This window comes from Antedon bifida, chromosome 3 (assembly GCF_963402885.1).
Source record: "Antedon bifida chromosome 3, ecAntBifi1.1, whole genome shotgun sequence".
Lineage (NCBI taxonomy): Eukaryota > Metazoa > Echinodermata > Crinoidea > Comatulida > Antedonidae > Antedon > Antedon bifida.
The window spans coordinates 4,916,087-4,934,430 of record NC_136228.1 but is presented as its reverse complement, the minus strand read 5'-3'; the positions used below and the strand labels follow the sequence as shown (position 1 = coordinate 4,934,430).

Genomic DNA, 18,344 nt, shown 5'->3' with positions numbered 1-18,344 from the left:
GGTTGTTCCCTGATTAGGCATTTCCCAAAAGAGGGGTTCAAATGTTATATAAATTATATATTGTTTGAAGGTTTGAATGGGGAAATCATGTTGTAGTAGTATAAAGTTTTCGGCACACCATCATGTACAGTATACAATAGGACTGTTGAGTTTTTCGAAGTTTCGATCAATATACAGTACTTCAATCATCCTCAGAAGTGAGAATGCCTTGACTGTTTATCTAAAATTTTTTCTCAGCTAAAAAAAAAAAGATTGATTGTCATGTACAAAATAATGTGATGCATACATTATGTAATGGAAACATTTGTCAGTTGGTTACTTTAAAATTTAACATAAACATACATTCTTCTCATTTCTATAGATTTTGGAATGTACGTTATAGAATATATTTCTTAATTGGCAGTGTTTATGACCATACTGCATAGGCTGAAGAATTTTGTGTGCTAGCTAACATGTTATATTGTGACTGGGTAACTTCCTTCCCATTCAAATAAGTAGATCCACTAATAAAATACAACAAGGTCTGTGCATTCACGAAGCACTGAACTGAATCATCATGGCAGTATTCATTCTGACCGCTATAGGTCTAATTTGCCTCTGATGGCGACAGTTTATAATACTGTTGTTCCACATACATAATGACCAATGTTGTTGATGCGATACAGTAGCTAGCTAAAAAGCGAGAATCTTATCTATGGTGAGTTCAGATGATTATATTGTAGCATTATACTTATATTACTGTAGCATTCAATTTCAAATGTTTAAAAACTTATTATTTTACCAGTTGTATATGTTTTTAAATGTATATTGTATTTTGATAAATATTTCTATGTAGTTAAGTTCTTCTGAAGCCAACAGACATATCATGTTATATTGTGACTTTGTTGCTTTTGGGGTCCCAAGACATTTTTGATGTCGAATAAATAAATGAAATGAAAATGAATGGTTTGTTTTAAATGTTTCAACAATGCATTAATAAGTGTCAAAGTTGATTAAACCTTTTACTGTGCTATATTATACCTGTACATAATTGTCTTATATTAATATCTAAAGGCAAATTAATCCTGTTTATGTTTTTGCAATCTTCTATGTTATTGTACTGTAAATACCAATTACTTTACTGTAATACATTAATTAGCATTTACAGTAGTAGTATCAGTAGAGGGTGTACCCTGCTGTATGCAGCATTCACAAACCATGGTATTAACATTGTTTTTCTTTTTCATTCTATTGCCCACTCAGAAGTATTATTTTCTAATGATAATTGACAGCTACAGGAGTGTTACTGGATACAGTACTGAAATGCTTTGGTCCATCATTATATTATCAAAATAACAATAGATATTCTATGGCTATTATGATTAACATTAAAGAATATTCTAATGTATCAGATTCCAGAAAGCACTCAAAGATCATGAAACATTTTTTGAGGCTCTAAATGTTTAATATGTTTCAAGTCAATATACAGGTACTGTACTTGTTTGTACACTTATAGTTTATGCTATACAAATCAGAATGATAAAAAATTAATACAACAATAATAATAATTAATATTATACACATATTGAACAGGAAAGCGCTAACAATTGATATTAATATTAAGAATAGTCAATTGTATTTAACTACTGTGGAGTAGCTTTGCGTCAGGGAACTCCCTGACGCAAAGCTACTCCACAGTCGTTAAATACAATTACAACCCTGTTGGTGCAGTACCCGCTGCTTACTTGGTCTCGAATCTAACCCCTAGCCATCAGTGCAAGCTTTGTGGTCTAGAGGTATGAACGCCAGGCTAGTGATTTGGAGGTTGTGGGTTGAGTCACACCCAAATTTTTTTTAAAGTATTCTCAAATGTACTTCAGAGTAGGGCAAAACATATGACCAAGAATAGTCAACAAAAAGTAGATTTCGTAATTTAATTTCAGCTGTCAAAATGGGGAGGAGTTTGTTCTCCAAATGCTACCACGTGTATCAGCTGCTTTATAGTGTAATGTAAAATGATGTTCTTCTACATCATAAACTGTAATTTATTTAGTTCGGTAACATACAGTAAACTATGGAGGTCATTTAGCGGACACATAATATAGCCTACTTTGCCACGTTTGTAGGAAATCATATACCAGCTGCTAAAAAACTTACTCACGAACATGGTTGGCTACAACAAGCACAATCAGGAACTATTATGATTAACATTAAAAAACATTATAAATATAATGTATCATCTTACACAAAGTACAGTTTATGAAAGGTCATAAAGATTTGTTGATGCTTTACACTTTTTTAAAGATGTATTGTCCCCCAAAAACATGAAAAATAAAGATTAATAAAATCAGACTTTGTAGTAGAAAAAAAACTGGAAAAAATAATGTTTCACTTATAAAATGACAAAATAAATAGTTAAATTCAACCAAAAATCCATTGGCTGGCAGCCAATTTGACTGTTTTTTGCTTTAAATTACATTTTTTTCAGGTAAATACAGTTTTTTTCGATCCAATTTTTGGTCAAAGTGGATAATTATTATGTTACATTAAAATGGAATATTCAACAAAAATTTTTTTCAGAATTATTTTTTCAGGGGGACAATACATCTTTAAAGTTTTAAATTGATATATTTTTGTACGGGTCCTTTAATTTTTGCTATCATTCAATACATACAAAAAAATGATAATCTATTGATAATGATACTATACTTCTTCAAATGCCAAGGTATTATACATTGTTAGATATTAATACAGTATTCTTTATTATTTCTATTGCTAGACAGATCATTGTTTTTGTTGTTATTCAAAATATTAAACAATTCCTAATATTGCAGGATTTAGGCTACTGTAATTTGCTATGAAATAATCTGTCATTAAACGTCCTAATGAAAAGATTTAAAAGGTTTAATGTAAGTATATGTTGACTTTATCTTGTTTGTTTAAAAAACAGGATATAGATATAAAAAAAAATTGTGAAGAATTTTTCATGTAAAATTATCTTGTTTGTTTATAATAAATCTACTAGTAATCTACATTCCGATTTAGCCAAATATTATGTTTTCTGTTTATTTGAATGAAAAATAGAAAAACCTTTTTTAGATTTTGTGTTTTAATACTTCTACAGCAATTAGATTATTTTGAGAATGCCATTTTTTAACTCACCGGTATTTTTGTTTCATTTTTTACAATTTTTCTGAGAAAATGGACATAATTTTTTAAAAACAATATTTAACATAGAGCAGAATGCTAAATACCTAAAAATGTTAATAATTCAAAATAGTTCAAATGAGGAAATGAGACTCCTTTCCTTCTTCCATGTTTACTTAGATTTAATTAACTGCTAATTAGCTCTACTAACGACGTTATCATTTGACCCTCACATTGATAACAATTTATTCAAATAATTAATTATTACCTGTATGACAGATTGAAATCTATGTCGTTCTTGACTGTTTAGATTATAGAATTTTTTTTTAAATGATAATACTGTATTTTAAAATAAGTTTATTGGAAATTTGTACCATTTCAACTTTTTATGTTCAAGTGAACTGAAAAAATATCTTAACGAATTCAATTTAGGAATTATACTGTTCAGTGGCTCCTCCTCATTTTATAAACATATTTTACATGGATATCATTTACCTTTTTGTTCTGTTCTTATAAAATGGTCTAATAGACCAAGGGTACTGTAACTATGAAATTTGGGGAAAATTAAGGAGATACACTTACAGTACTCAAATTATAATAATCATAAATTACTGGATACCAACCTATTGTATCAGAATTTAGCCTAAATTTAGTGGTGGAATTGAACACTTAATCATTTACAGGTTACAAACTGTTGATTGAACTTTACTGGAATACTTAATAGTCAGTATTAAAAAAAAAGTAAAACCTAATGTATGAATTTAATGTCAACAAAATGATATTTAATGGTTTTAAGCACTTAATTATGTTCTAGTCAACAGTGAACAATGGTATAAACCTCAATAAGTTCATATAAAGCTCTTAATCATTATCATCGGTATTAAAGTACTGTACGTTGTGTAGTTAAAGAATACCAACCGTGTATTTTATTTTAAAGTTTGTAATTCTTTTTGCCAAATAATCTTAATTTGAACTTCAAGGCCACAATAGTTGATGTTAAGTTCATGAATAATAGATTGCAGTGAATGGAGTTAAGTACATACTTGTTCTAATTATTTAATGATTCACATTTTCATGTTAAAAGTACATTACTCCCTCTTGAAAATAAGACTATTGCTTTATCTTCTGGTGTGAGCACAATTCCCATAATAAGACATCCTATTCGGAAGTGAATTGACAGCTTGATAGTGATCCTTGCAACACATGAATATCGCATCAAAACATTTTGAATTGGAGTTGTGGGATTTAAGGAATAGACATTGGGATTAATGACATCTCACTGATCCCATGTCTCAGTGCAACTAATCCCCTGTGAATGGGAGTTGTAGGCTTTGAGGAACAGATATTAGGATTAATGACATCTCACTGATCCCAGGTCTTAGTGCAGCTAATCCCCTGTGAATGGGAGTTGCGGGATTTGAGGAACAGATATTGGGATTATTGACATCTTACTGATCCCATGTCTCGGTGCAACTAATCCCCTGTGAATGGGAGTTGTAGGCTTTGAGGAACAGATATTGGGATTAATGACATCTCCTCACTGATCCCAGGTCTTGGTGTAGCTAATCCCCTGTGAATGGGAGTTGTGGGATTTGAGGAACAGATATTGGGATTAATGACATCTCACTGATCCCAGGTCTTGGTGTAGCTAATCCCCTGTGAATGGGAGTTGTGGGATTTGAGGAACAGATATTGGGATTAATGACATCTCACTGATCCCATGTCTCGGTGCAGCTAATCCCCTATGAATGGGAGTTGTGCCTTGTATGCACTATAAAGAACCAATTGAATCTTGTGGAAGAGTTGCCTAAGTGTACTGGTTCATCTCTCAACCCTTGTCGTTTTGGTCTGGTGAATGGCTAAATCAAATGACTATTCCATCTTTGCACCTTATTCTACAGCAGCAGTGTGTATTGTTCAGGTTTAAAGATATAACAAAAGAATAATACATATACCAGAATCTTTTTCAAGTGCATTCTTGTCAAAATGGGATTGCAAAACCACATCAAGATAGTAATCATGAATGTCATGGTTTATTGGCCTGTTGTTGACTTCGTCATTTCAAAAGGTTATCGTTATCGTTTAGTTGTTTGGCAAATAGCTTTGTGGGTGATTTGCACATGTTTGTTTAATTATGAAACATGAAAAGAGAACATTCAAGTGAGTTTTTTTGTTTCTGAATCTAGATCACATATTCCCAGTTGTACAACATTGTCTCCAACTAGGTCACATAACTGCTTGACAATTGCTGCTCTACTACTAACATCAATTTTACTCAAAATAGATCGCTGCTTAACTAGGATTTTTTTAAGGTAAATATCAAAGTTCCCTGAAAGGCCAATATGATAAATGGTTGTTGGTTGATAGACATTTTTATCTGAAAAATACTTTGTATAACAAATAATGTTGATTTTGAAAGCTAAAATAAATAATACATGATTTGAAATTATTTTTGTTTGTTCAAAGTTAAAAATGAATTTTATTAAAATGTTTTCTAAATTTTGTAGAAATGAATTAAATGTGAAAATTAAACTACAGTACAGTTTGTTTCATAATATTTTTTAGACATAATTTCATAGTCACCATATTGGCTTGCGAGGCCTTGTGTTAGTATAATGAATGCATTGTCCCACTTCTTTCTAGTCAATATGGTAATCATCTCTAAAATTATGATATCATACATATCTCTAAAATTATGATATACTTATCTCTAAACTTATGATACCATACTTATCTCTAAAATTATGATACCATACTTATCTCTAAAATTATGATACCATACTTACCTAAAAAAATATGATACAATACTTATACCTCTAAAATTATGATAGCATACTTATCTCTAAAATTATGATCATACTTATCTAAAAAATTATGATAGCATACTTATCTCTAAAATTATGATAGCATACTTATTTGTAAAAGTATGACTTTGTTTGTATGTTATTATTTTTAATGTCTGTAAATCCAGTGACGCTCCTATGAAATAGATCGATAAATTGCTGTTTAATGTTAGTGATGATTTTGAAATATTTATTTTAAGTTCATTGTTTTACTGGTATATTTAGACCATCTGATCAATAATGACAATGTGATGTCTACTTATTTGTGTATGTGGCGTTATTAAACTATTATTAGAATCAATCATATTGATTTATTAATTGTTTCAAAAACACATTCTTTGTTGCATGCAAGCATTTATGATATTAATATATTATAGTTGTACAGTGAACCTTGATTCTCTGTCATAATTCCATTGGGCGTAAATTTGGTGAAAGTTTATATCAATAACAAAAACCTATTTTGAGCTTTTTAAATTGTGATTTTCTCACTTTGTATAACAACTCAACCAGAAATTCAACAGATATGACATGAAAATATGCTTTTGCAGTGACGTCGCCAAGATAAATAAAATGGTCCGGTTTTCGCAAGAAAGGAGAACAATCGCTGTTCAAGCCACTGGGTTGTCAAAGACCTCTGAAAAAGTGGTCAGGTTGAAATCTTACCAACCATACTGGTGGCTATGGCCCTGGTGTAGGTTTGCCCTTAATTACAATCTTAACTTAGAAGTTCAATCATATATCTTGATTAATTAATTCTAGTTAATTGTAACGGATCCCATTGTAACATACACATTCAGTTTAGTGTACTCTTTTTGTGGCACAGATAAAAGAGTCATTCCATAAATTTTAGGGGACACCTTTCACTCCCTAAGCATCAAATGAGATTTATAAGCACGATAAATTATAAAATAGTTCATCCATCCTGTAATTTGCGAGTTACTCGCTGTTGGATGCGTATAAAATATAAAAAAATAATAAAAATAGTAAATCAATTATGCAATCCATTGTAGAAAACTGCTAAATCATTAAATGTTAGTGTAACGCGTAATAAATGGTAAAAAGTACAAGAGGTAACCTGTACATTAAGGTTGTCACGGAACCCTGACCCCTTTCAAATCGATCAATACATTTATTGTTAAATAAGTAAACATGAATATGTTTAATGACCCAGAATATATTCAGGAAGGCGTCAGTAATAATGCCACTACCCACATTTCATACCTAAACATTTTGTTCCATTATCAAAAAAGAAGATAAATAGTATTTCATTACAGCGAGTACATATTTGATCAAGCGAATTGGTAATCATTAATTGAAAATGTTTGTCATGGATTGTGTAATTCGTATGTTTGCCCGAGATCCGTTTAACACACATGAATGTGTATTGACCCAGAATTGATGTGACGAACACGTAGGGATTGGGAATAGGGTTATTATAATGATGACATATAGGAAATGTATGCTGTTTTAACCTATCGTAAAAGGCCTCTGGCAAGTTCCAATTCATTCTCTATCCACCTGTTGTAATACTTGATTATTATTACTGTGCTTGGTAAATAATTTATTGTACAGGATACAATTGTTCGGTTTACTATAGAGGATCAAAACATTCTTGAGATTTGAACTCCACCTCAGGAGCCGTGGCCTTTGTTTGCTATTGTTGTGTATGTATTATTTTTATATTTCTCCATGTATGTTGATCTGATCAACAAGTGTTACTAACTTAACTGGCTAACTATTAATAAATGATTAAAATATACAAGCAACAACATGTATTGTAAGGATACTGTTTGTTATTATTAAAAAGCGTTTAATTTTATCAAAAACTCCACTTTTACAAATCAAAATGGATATTAACATTTTTACCAGATTGTGGTTTATATTGTCATCTTTGTGTTCATGATTTCAGCAGAAATTTTTTTAAACTTCGAGAAACTTTTCCATTTCATTAACTGCCAGTAGTAGTCTACTGTAAGATACAGTACCTCCATGCATAATCAATACAATTATTGTTAAATGTTGTTTTTAGTTAATGTATAATAATTAACATTAACTCAATTACTTTATTTCATTTTTTAAATAAAACTTACTAATATTATTGGTTTATACATCAATTTGGATCTTCGTCATCTCGTTGTCATCCATGTCAACCGAAAGTGATTTGCATATCTGTGAAAAGATATTAATATTGTCATTCTTATTGATGTTGACATGTAGTAAACTAGAATTAAAACCAAAATGAGTGGCTAGTGTGTAAAAGTAGAAGATGGATTCATTTTTTGATTCCGTATTTTACTTGGCTATCCTTTATAAAGGCCAAGGCCAGTGTTAATGTTGGGGGATGGTTTAAAATGATCTAAGTTAAGCCGGCTGTATGCACCTCAAGGGTAGATAAAAATGATCAGTAATCCGGGAATTAAGGCATGAATATCACATGTTAAGCGTCGTTACTGCCCACTAACTTAGCAGAGAATCATCTAATTCTTAGGATTTATTATGTTGTACAAAGAATATGTTTAAAGTAATTTGTGGTTTAATTTTTTCCAAAATATGGTTTTATCTTGTGTGAATATAACCAAAAAGGACAATAATTTAAATTTATTGTTATTGATGTGGCTTAATAAAAGGAAATAAAATTCCATAAGAAGAATTGTTGAATTTAAGGGACAGTCTCAAATGTGTTCGTATTATGATATTGATGTACATTGTCAGATATTTCAAGTTTGAACAATATTATTTGCCTTGGTAATGTAGATAGCCCACTAAATAAATAATGCATTTTACTATTATTTTTCTTCTTGCAATCACATTCTATTTAAATAAAGCAACAAAAAAAAGTTTTTCCTCTTTACAGTATGTTACAATTTTCAATTAAAGATATATTGTCTCCCTAAACAATTTTTTTAAATATGCCATTTTAATATCATATTTTAGTTATTCACTCATTCACTATTCCAAAAACTGGATGGATAAATCTATTTACCTTAACAAATGTAATTTAAAGAAAATTGTCTGTCACTGTCAGACAATGGTTTTTGGTTTAAATTAAAACATTTCTTTTGTCTTTTTATAAGTCAAATAATTAACTTTACTAAAACTGCAAAATGGCCTGTTTAAAGTATGATTTATTAAATATTCATTTTTCTTGTTCTTTGGGGACAATATATCTTTTTCTATATAAAGTTTTTCAAAAAATTGCCAATATGGAACATACAAGTATGAACTTACAAACTTTAAGAAGATCCTGAAATTTATTTTCCTAATAACACAACAAAAATGAACATTTTCCCACTTATAAATTTAGACAAAATGACTCGGACCTAACATACTCTTTGATTAGTACATTTAAGCTCTGTCTACACTAAAAAGTATGATATGCCCAAATATGATAGTGATATACCCAAATATGGTAGTGATATGACATCAGCATGTCTATATATGGGCCCATTACATTTTTTTTGCCACATACAATTTGATAGTGTACGGTAGACAGAGCTTTAGTCAAAATAAAAAGGAATTGTTAGTTTCACCTCCCCACTACATGATTTTTTACTAGATAGCAATTCTGTTCTTTAAACAAATGGTAGTATTCAGTAAAGAATTTGTCAATTGTGTGCGACTCTACTTTTGAACTATTATTCTCATGTTTAGTGTAACAAGATAGAAAAGCCTTCCATCAGAAAAAAACTCCTGGATGTGAAACAAACAATTGTTTTTATTTGTTTCAAGCAATTCAATAAAATGCTATTTAACAATAAAATTTGAGAACTATACGAACCATTGTTGTATGATCGATATAATGTATGTACATCGACAATAATAAAACGGTTATTACCATTCCACTGGAGGATGACAAAGAAAAGAGGCGGGGGTTTGTATGTGGTGCCCTTGACATACCTTTCTGCCTTTATCTCGTTACGAAACATGATTAATTAATGCAGTTTCGTGCATCAGCAAACACATGCTGATTATTCTCCGTGTTGCTCAGCGATTTATTTCCGCAGGTTCGTACATTCAACTGAATAGGTTTACTGAATGCTTCAATTGAGTTTGTTTACGTAGATTATCCCAGTGTGAAAAAATATGATGGTAAGAATCATGTGTTTTATTATGAATCATAACTATATCGGTATATTTTAAAAATAATAAATAATGTATTTAGGGTTTCTATTAGGTTTGAGCTTTTGCACTGTGGTGAAATTTGTAAAAAAAAATACATTTTTCACAAAATGTCAAATTTACAGCAATTTCTAATTTTTTTCATCTTCTGTTATGATCCTAGTTGTATTGTAATTTGGAAGTAGTTTACATACAGTATACCCCAATCAAAGTACTCTATACAAACATATGATTTTGGAACATAACCTCATCATACATGTGTTTCTTTATTGATGATAGATTATCATGTGAATCTACTAAAACATTTCAGAATGTTGTAACTTCCGAGTCCGTTGTACTTTTTTTCTACCTATAGATTTAGATAAATAGGGTAAAGTGCAAGTCACTGAGGAAACTGAGCATTCAAAACATTATAATTATTTTATATAGCTTAGCATTCTGTATAGCAACATAATTTTAGTGGTTATTTTACGATTAAAGAACAATAAGTAACATATATTATTAACAATTTGCTACTGCTTCTAATGGCATTTATATAACAATTTTATTGATTTATACTTTAAACTATTCATTGTGTTTCGTTTTTATATTATTCAGAATTCCAAATAATGGCCAATTCGTGTTCTTAACATTACAGTAGTTGCCATCACAATTACGCTTTCATAATTTACATCGTAAACAATTTTTAGCGATGTAGTAAAATAGTGTCTTTTTGTTACAATTTTTACGGTTTTCAATGTATTTTTATATCGAAAATGAAGAATAAATTTTTCTCTATTCAATGCTAGATTCTATTATGCTATATTTCAACCTTGAAATTTAAAATATAATTAATACTGAAGATGACATTATTGTGCGCTTTGGGATGAAATAGCCTTTAGTTCATACTTTTTAAAACATTAGTGTCCGATACATTATTACATACTTATTTTCAATAATTTGTGGGAAATTGAAAGTTTAATTGATGTGAAAATTAAGAATGCACAACATTAATAATATGCTTTTGTGACAACATTAGAAAAAAGTACAAGCTAAGTTGCTTGTACTTTTAGGTATGATTTATTCACATACTTACTATGAATATAACATTAATGATTAACATATCTGATCTTTATCATGTGACATTTGTGTGTTTTGTTAATATTTATACATACACATGTGATTCTCATGGTCACTGAAGTGTGACCGCCCACTTCTATATATAAACAGTATGATGCCCAGGGTATGATATCAACAAACTTCGTACTTAGATTAACCTTTCCAGAATTACATTTGTTTTTCTTGGATAGTAGAAACAAGGTTCCTTGCCAAACATTAAAAATAATGATGCAATTTTAGTACAACTGTTGTCATGAATCATAGTAACTCTGATCCAATCCAGGTTTTACGACTAAATAATAACAAAATTCCGAAATCCTAATAATAATATGTAGTGGTGGTGAAACTTATTGCATAAAATTGTGAAGTTAAGTGTTGAGCCTTACTCTTTTACCTCTTTAATCTTTTGCATTGTAATTTTCAAAATTTAGGGGGTCAGGGCTTGCTGAAGAGAAATAGTCCAAAGTTAAGTTTTCTGTAACATGGTTAGAGATTATCTTATTGGTATACATGACCTTTGTACTGTTGTTAACGGAGATAGGTGATGGATGAGGTAATATCTAGTGTGCCAGTTGTTTGTTTGTAAACAACATAGAACTCACAGATGTGTGAATGCTCATATTAATTCATGTTTGCCAACTTGCCGTGGATGTACTATACTTATCCACTTTCCAAATTATAAAATGAGGAAGATTTAAAGCATCGGAGAAAGGAAAATAAACAGTTCAATATTTGTAAATATATACTGAAAACTTTTTAATTAAAAAAATTAATGCAATTACTATTACTAATTAAGAACATTTTCTAATAAAAAAAAACCCCTTACAAGCAAACTCAGTGGTCTATGAACTTGAACTCATCTGGAGGTCGTGTGTTCGAATCCTGCCAGAGAATCACTTTGGTTTTCCAAATACAATTATCAGAGTAACATCCTCCTGAGGAGCAATTAATTATTACTGTACTATAAATTATAAGATTACGCGATGGTGTGTATTCATTGGAGTTGAGTTTTAGTTTAGGATCTGAAATACTTCTGTTGTTGGTGTTGCTAACTGATAGCTGGAATACTCCCAACATAATAATACTAGAGACTATGATGCCATATCAAATTATGTTATTACCTAATTCGATTATGAAAGCAGCATTTTGAGTGGGCATAAATTCTGTATTGTATTCTATGCAATCATGATGGTTTTTAAATTCATTGCTATTATGTATCTTCATAATGAAATTGCACATGAATAATAGAACCTTTGTAGAGTTTGATGACCTTTTGTTGGATTGTTACGATTCACTGAACATGACGGGGACGCTATTGAGAGGCTTTTTTCGCGTGATATCATTTTTATGGGAATGTAGTTCCTGAACAATAACAACATTACAGGGTGTGATAGAATTTCAACAAAGACAATATTTGACAAACAATTGAACTGTAACCACACATGTATAATACTGTAGTATCTCGAAATGATTTGATATCTCAACATGTCGTCAAGAATGACTGAATTACATAAATTAAAAATGGGAACAGATAATTTTATCCACTGTTACTTCATAGCAATACTATGGAGCTATAAATTGTTTAGCTCCATGGCAAAACAAAGTAATCATATACATTTTTTTTTACAAATAAGAATAAATTTCTGGTATTTTAAACAGTACCTTACCAGTACATATAATAGTAATACAGTATTTTAAAATTTAAAAATATATCTGAATTTTTAGTACATGTTTCAGTAGTATCAAGACTGAACTTAATGATGCATGTATTGTACCATCAAAGTTTAATTTAATAACAAGAAAATAGACTTGAACAGCAGCCCAAGAAATACTAATATTCCTACCGGTGTGTTGTGTTCTGCAAGAATTTATTCTGAGCAACAAATTTTTGTCAACTATTTATTTCATGTGGGAGTAAGCCTGTGGAGAAGCATCCTGTTTGCCAGATCGTGGAGGAAATGTGCCTGCCAACTTTAAATGTATTGGCCTGTACTTCCTATGAACTGTTGGCCTCGTACAGTAGTATAATTAGTAAAGTCATACAAATCTAAATGTTTTAGACAAACATTGAAGCAATGGGACAAATGTTATACAATATGGACAAAGCTAAGCAATGTGGACAAACATGAAGCAATGGGGACAAACATGATTCAAGATGGGGACAAACATGAAGCAATGGGGACAAATGTTATAAAATATGGACAAATGCGAAGCAATGGGACAAACATGATTCAAGATGGTGACAAACATGATTCAAGATGGTGACAAACATGATTCAAGATGGGGACAAACATGAAGCAATGGGGACAAACATGAAGTAATGGGACAAACATGATTCAAGATGGTGACAAACATGAAGCAACGGTGACAAACATGATGCAATGGTGACAAACATGAAGCAACGGTGACAAACATGAAGCAACGGTGACAAACATAAAGCAACGGTGACAAACATGAAGCAACGGTGACAAACATGAAGCAACGGTGACAAACATGAAGCAACGGTGACAAACATGAAGCAACGGTGACAAACATGAAGCAACGGTGACAAACATGAAGCAACGGTGACAAACATGAAGCAACGGTGACAAACATGAAGCAATGGGGACAAACATGAAGCAATGGGGACAAAGATATAGCAACGGTGACAAACATGAAGCAACAGTGACAAACATGAAGCAACGGTGACAAACATGAAGCAACGGTGACAAACATGAAGCAACGGGGAAAAACATGAAGCAACGGTGACAAACATAAAGCAACGGTGACAAACATGAAGCAATGGGGACAAACATGAAGCAACGGTGACAAACATGAAGCAACGGTGACAAACATGAAGCAATGGGGACAAAGATATAGCAACGGTGACAAACATGAAGCAACGGTGACAAACATGAAGCAATGGGGACAAACATGAAGCAACGGTGACAAACATAAAGCAACGGTGACAAACATGAAGCAACGGTGACAAACATGAAGCAATGGTGACAAACATGAAGCAACGGTGACAAACATGAAGCAACGGTGACAAACATGAAGCAACGGTGACAAACATGAAGCAACGGTGACAAACATGAAGCAACGGTGACAAACATGAAGCAACGGTGACAAACATGAAGCAACGAGGACAAACATGAAGCAACGGTGACAAACATGAATCAACGGTGACAAACATGAAGCAATGGTGACAAACATGAAGCAACGGTGACAAACATGAAGCAACGAGGACAAACATGAAGCAACGGTGACAAACATGAAGCAACGAGGACAAACATGAAGCAATGGTGACAAACATGAAGCAACGGTGACAAACATGAAGCAACGAGGACAAACATGAAGCAACGGTGACAAACATGAAGCAACGGTGACAAACATGAAGCAATGGTGACAAACATGAAGCAATGGGGACAAACATGAAGCAATGGTGACAAACATGAAGCAACGGTGACAAACATGAAGCAACGAGGGCAAACATGATTCAAGATGGTGACAAACATGAATCAACGGTGACAAACATGAAGCAACGAGGACAAACATGAAGCAATGGTGACAAACATGATTCAAGATGGTGACAAACATGAATCAACGGTGACAAACATGAAGCAAAGCATTGTAAACAGTAGTAGCAGCAATGTTTGCATTGAGAAAGATTTAATGACGTTATTGATTGCAAGTGACTCTATTTCTAGAGACTATTGTATCTATAAAATAAGTCACAATATAACAACATTATCATGGACCGTTTACAACAAAAGGTAGTACAGTATTATTAGTACAATTAAATTGTCCTTGGATAGATTGCTGGTATTATTAAAATTTGTTCGCCAAGTAGTATCAAGATATCATTTTATGCCATTTACATTTAGTATAAACAACAATGTTTAGATTAACAGACAACTCTAGTGTACCCTCAACAATATTTATTTTTTAATTGCACCTATTAATTTTTAATTTATGCGATGTTGTTCAGTTTAATGTACTTTTGTACATTTTTGATAATGCAATGAATTTGAAAATCTAACTTTTATTTTAGTCTCTGACAATTCTCATTCAATTAAATTAATTAATAAGTGACCTATATTATTAATTAATATTAATTATATACACAGTTATAAAAGCAGTACCAAGAACATTTTTAGGAAACCATTATCTCTGCTACTCTTTCATTGGTAGTGGTATTTCCACACCACAATGTTATGTAACAAAATGTTACAAAGACAGTGTTATCATACTACCAGCAGTACTGTAGATTGTTGTAATGATATAAGATAATAATTACTCTATGCTTAGATTAAGATTCCAAATGTTAGGACATTAATAGGAAATTATCATTTTTGCTAAGATAAGATAAGTTAATTATGTAATAACAGTGAAAGGAGAATTGAAACAGGAAGTCGTAAGACCAGTTACTAACCGCAGTTTGCAACTTAAAAGCCTCAAATGTTATTTAGAAATCCAGGATATAAAATATAAATAATATGCTTGTTCTGGAAATGAAAAGTATTTTTCCTGCTTGGTGGTATAATTTATGTGTTTGTACAGTATGTAGCAAGGTAGAAGAAGGTGTAGTTTATGCAAATTGAACATGTTTGACCAATGAGTTGGCTGAACTGTGTATTTTCCCTTGACCAATCACAGCTGCCAGTTGTGTATATCAGTTGAGCCAATCAGAAATTAGGTCAAACAGGTGTGACCAATGAACAGTTAGTATTGAATGTAATGTCCGAGGTATCGAATTAGATGCATGTAGATGACATTGGTATTGGATGGGTTTTAAACATGGTAAGAACAATGTTACCAGTTATTATTTTTAATAATATTTGATATTTATTGTTTTTATTTCCCAACAGATCCTGGAGTTTAGTCATAGGTAATTTAACATACTCAGATATATTAATGTTTATTCTTATATTATGTTCATTTTTAATATTATTATTATTAATGTGTTTTTTTTTCAGGAAATAATGATTTACTGTACATGGCTTACTTAAGTATGTTTTATGTTTTTTATATTAAGAACAACAATATTTTGTTGTAAAATTCTGTGTTTCTAATTTTTTTTCAAGCATTTTCTTAAATAATAAAATATGTGGTTCGTTACATCTGGTATGTTACATTACTGAATATATTTCTTGATATTCAGAAATCAATTAAAAATAATGACATTTTTTCTGAGTACCTGTAGTGATATCATCAAATAGTGTTGACTCAACTTAACTCACTTTGTATTAAGTATGGTCACTCACCTGACACAAAATGGTATAATAGTCACCATTAGATAATAAAATGAATGACACATAGCAACATACTGCTATTTCGCAATAAATGTTAAGAGTGCGTATGTTTCTGGCTATCAGCCAAATTTGATGTACTTATGTAACTTAAGTCAATCGTTAGGAGCCCCTGTCATTACTACCACCATCAAACAATGACATATTCTCAATTTTAATTCACATTCAGAAATAGGATACACATTGTTTGTGTTCCAATAAATAAACCTCTTGATTTTGTTCGCTATTGTAATTGGAAGGAACTGGTAATTTCTTATATCAAGTTTTTTAACTTAATTTTACATATGATTTAAATTTTATTTTTCAATATAATTTCTAAAGTTCTAAAGTGTAATGTGCCCAAATATAGTGGTAATATGCCTAAATATGGTAGTGATATGTTACATCATGTCCATATATGAGCACATCACATCTTTTTGTCACATAAATAGTGATAGAGTAGACTTATATACAGAGTAGCTTTATACAAATGCTAATTAATATAGCAATTTGTTGTAGGACAAAATATACCGGGTTCTCAAATAAAGGGTTTGATATACTATAATGGAATTACATTAAAAAAAATTTTTACCAAATTCTTGGGTCTAAATTTAGCCACAATTTTGGGGATGCGATTAAACTACGATTCATAATTCATCCTTGAATTTTTAGAAGATAATTTTCTCATGTGTTACGGAAGTAAGATGTTTATATAACCACAATAATGACTGTTAAATAGTGGTAAATGTGGAAGTACTCTCTAGTGAACATTGAAAGTAACAGGATGTTACATACCTTTGATGACATGCTTCTGCCTCGGAACAATACATTATTAAACTTTCTTGATTTACTTGTGTGTTATACAACAATAGTGCAAGCATACGTTTTTTGTGGTACTTTAATTCAATAACAACAAAAATAAAAAAGTTTGCACGTAAGGAAGCAAGAATAGCATTATTCATGAATACCGTCATTACATTTGTTATGCTTGACTCAATGAATAGAATGTGTTATTATATAACCCACTCACTTTCTTTCACCCTGTGTTGTAATAGCGTTTCGTTTTTTATGCTTTAAAATTGAAACGCCAAAATCTAAGTATAAGATTGATAGATTTACCATAACACAATATACCCGCTCTCACTTTAAAGTTATAACTTAAACGTTCGACTCGGCCATTTGACCCGCTCAACTCGCCCATTTGATCATGCTATATTAGAAGAATAAATTCACCATTTAGTAGTTTGTTTGAGAACATTTATGTGACATTTAACAATAAAAACATACTTGTGTAAGGAAGGAATATCGGGTTACATCGTTGTTTACCACTAGAAGCCAATCATGGTAATTATTAGTTATTACATTAATACTACGAACATTGAACCCTGAGTCATTGTATTTGCATTTAAACAACATCTTTGTGTCATTAAAAATGTATTTCGAAATTCTGAATACAACTCATCGTACCGAGAAAAATAACGCATTGTATCAGCTGTTAACATATTTTACAACATGACCACCTTCACCACATGCCTAATTAGCATATCAGGTGTTCAAATATTGATAACAATTGGTTCCTATCGGAATAGCATCCTTTAGGCAATTTTATCTGATTGTGGGGGTCAATGTGCTTACAATATTTAATGGTGAAGTACTGAATGTCCTTGTGAACTTGTTGATGTGGTTTTATATTCATGTTTTCATTCATTTCAATTATTAACTTCCTTCACATTCAAGTGAACTTTAAATCCATAACCCTTTTTGCAATGAGATTTATACATCCTGAAAAGAGGTAATTTTGGCAAAATCGTTTACTCTGTTGGTTGTTTTTGAAAGGTTAGTTTAAATTTTGTATTTGTATTGTATAAACACTTCTTCATCTCTCCCC

The 18,344-nt window shown here is 31.1% G+C and overlaps 1 protein-coding gene and 1 long non-coding RNA gene across 7 annotated transcripts in view; one reads left to right on the top strand and one right to left on the bottom strand.

Moving 5' to 3' along the window:
• The window catches only part of LOC144837268 (uncharacterized), an 85,259-nt gene that overhangs the window by 3,428 nt on the left and 63,487 nt on the right, over positions 1-18,344 (bottom strand). Inside the window, exon 2 of the long non-coding RNA XR_013611457.1 lies at positions 8,060-8,138. This is a non-coding gene — a long non-coding RNA (uncharacterized LOC144837268). The remainder of the gene's footprint in view (positions 1-8,059; positions 8,139-18,344) is intronic.
• LOC144837260 (uncharacterized) overlaps positions 1-18,344 on the top strand; it is a 39,169-nt gene that overhangs the window by 4,575 nt on the left and 16,250 nt on the right. The window contains exon 1 of one of the 6 annotated variants that reach the window (XM_078692307.1): positions 6,935-7,633. The exons of 2 other annotated variants lie outside the window; for them this stretch is intronic. Coding sequence is in view for 2 of the 4 variants with exons in the window: in XM_078692303.1 (XP_078548429.1) it covers positions 15,927-15,968 (42 nt within the window). In the remaining 2 variants the exon portion in view is untranslated. Of the gene's footprint in view, positions 1-6,934; positions 7,634-9,868; positions 10,059-14,967; positions 15,969-18,255; positions 18,293-18,344 lie in introns of those variants that run through there. 3 more of the 6 variants (XM_078692304.1, XM_078692303.1, XM_078692308.1) reach the window with 3 other exon arrangements.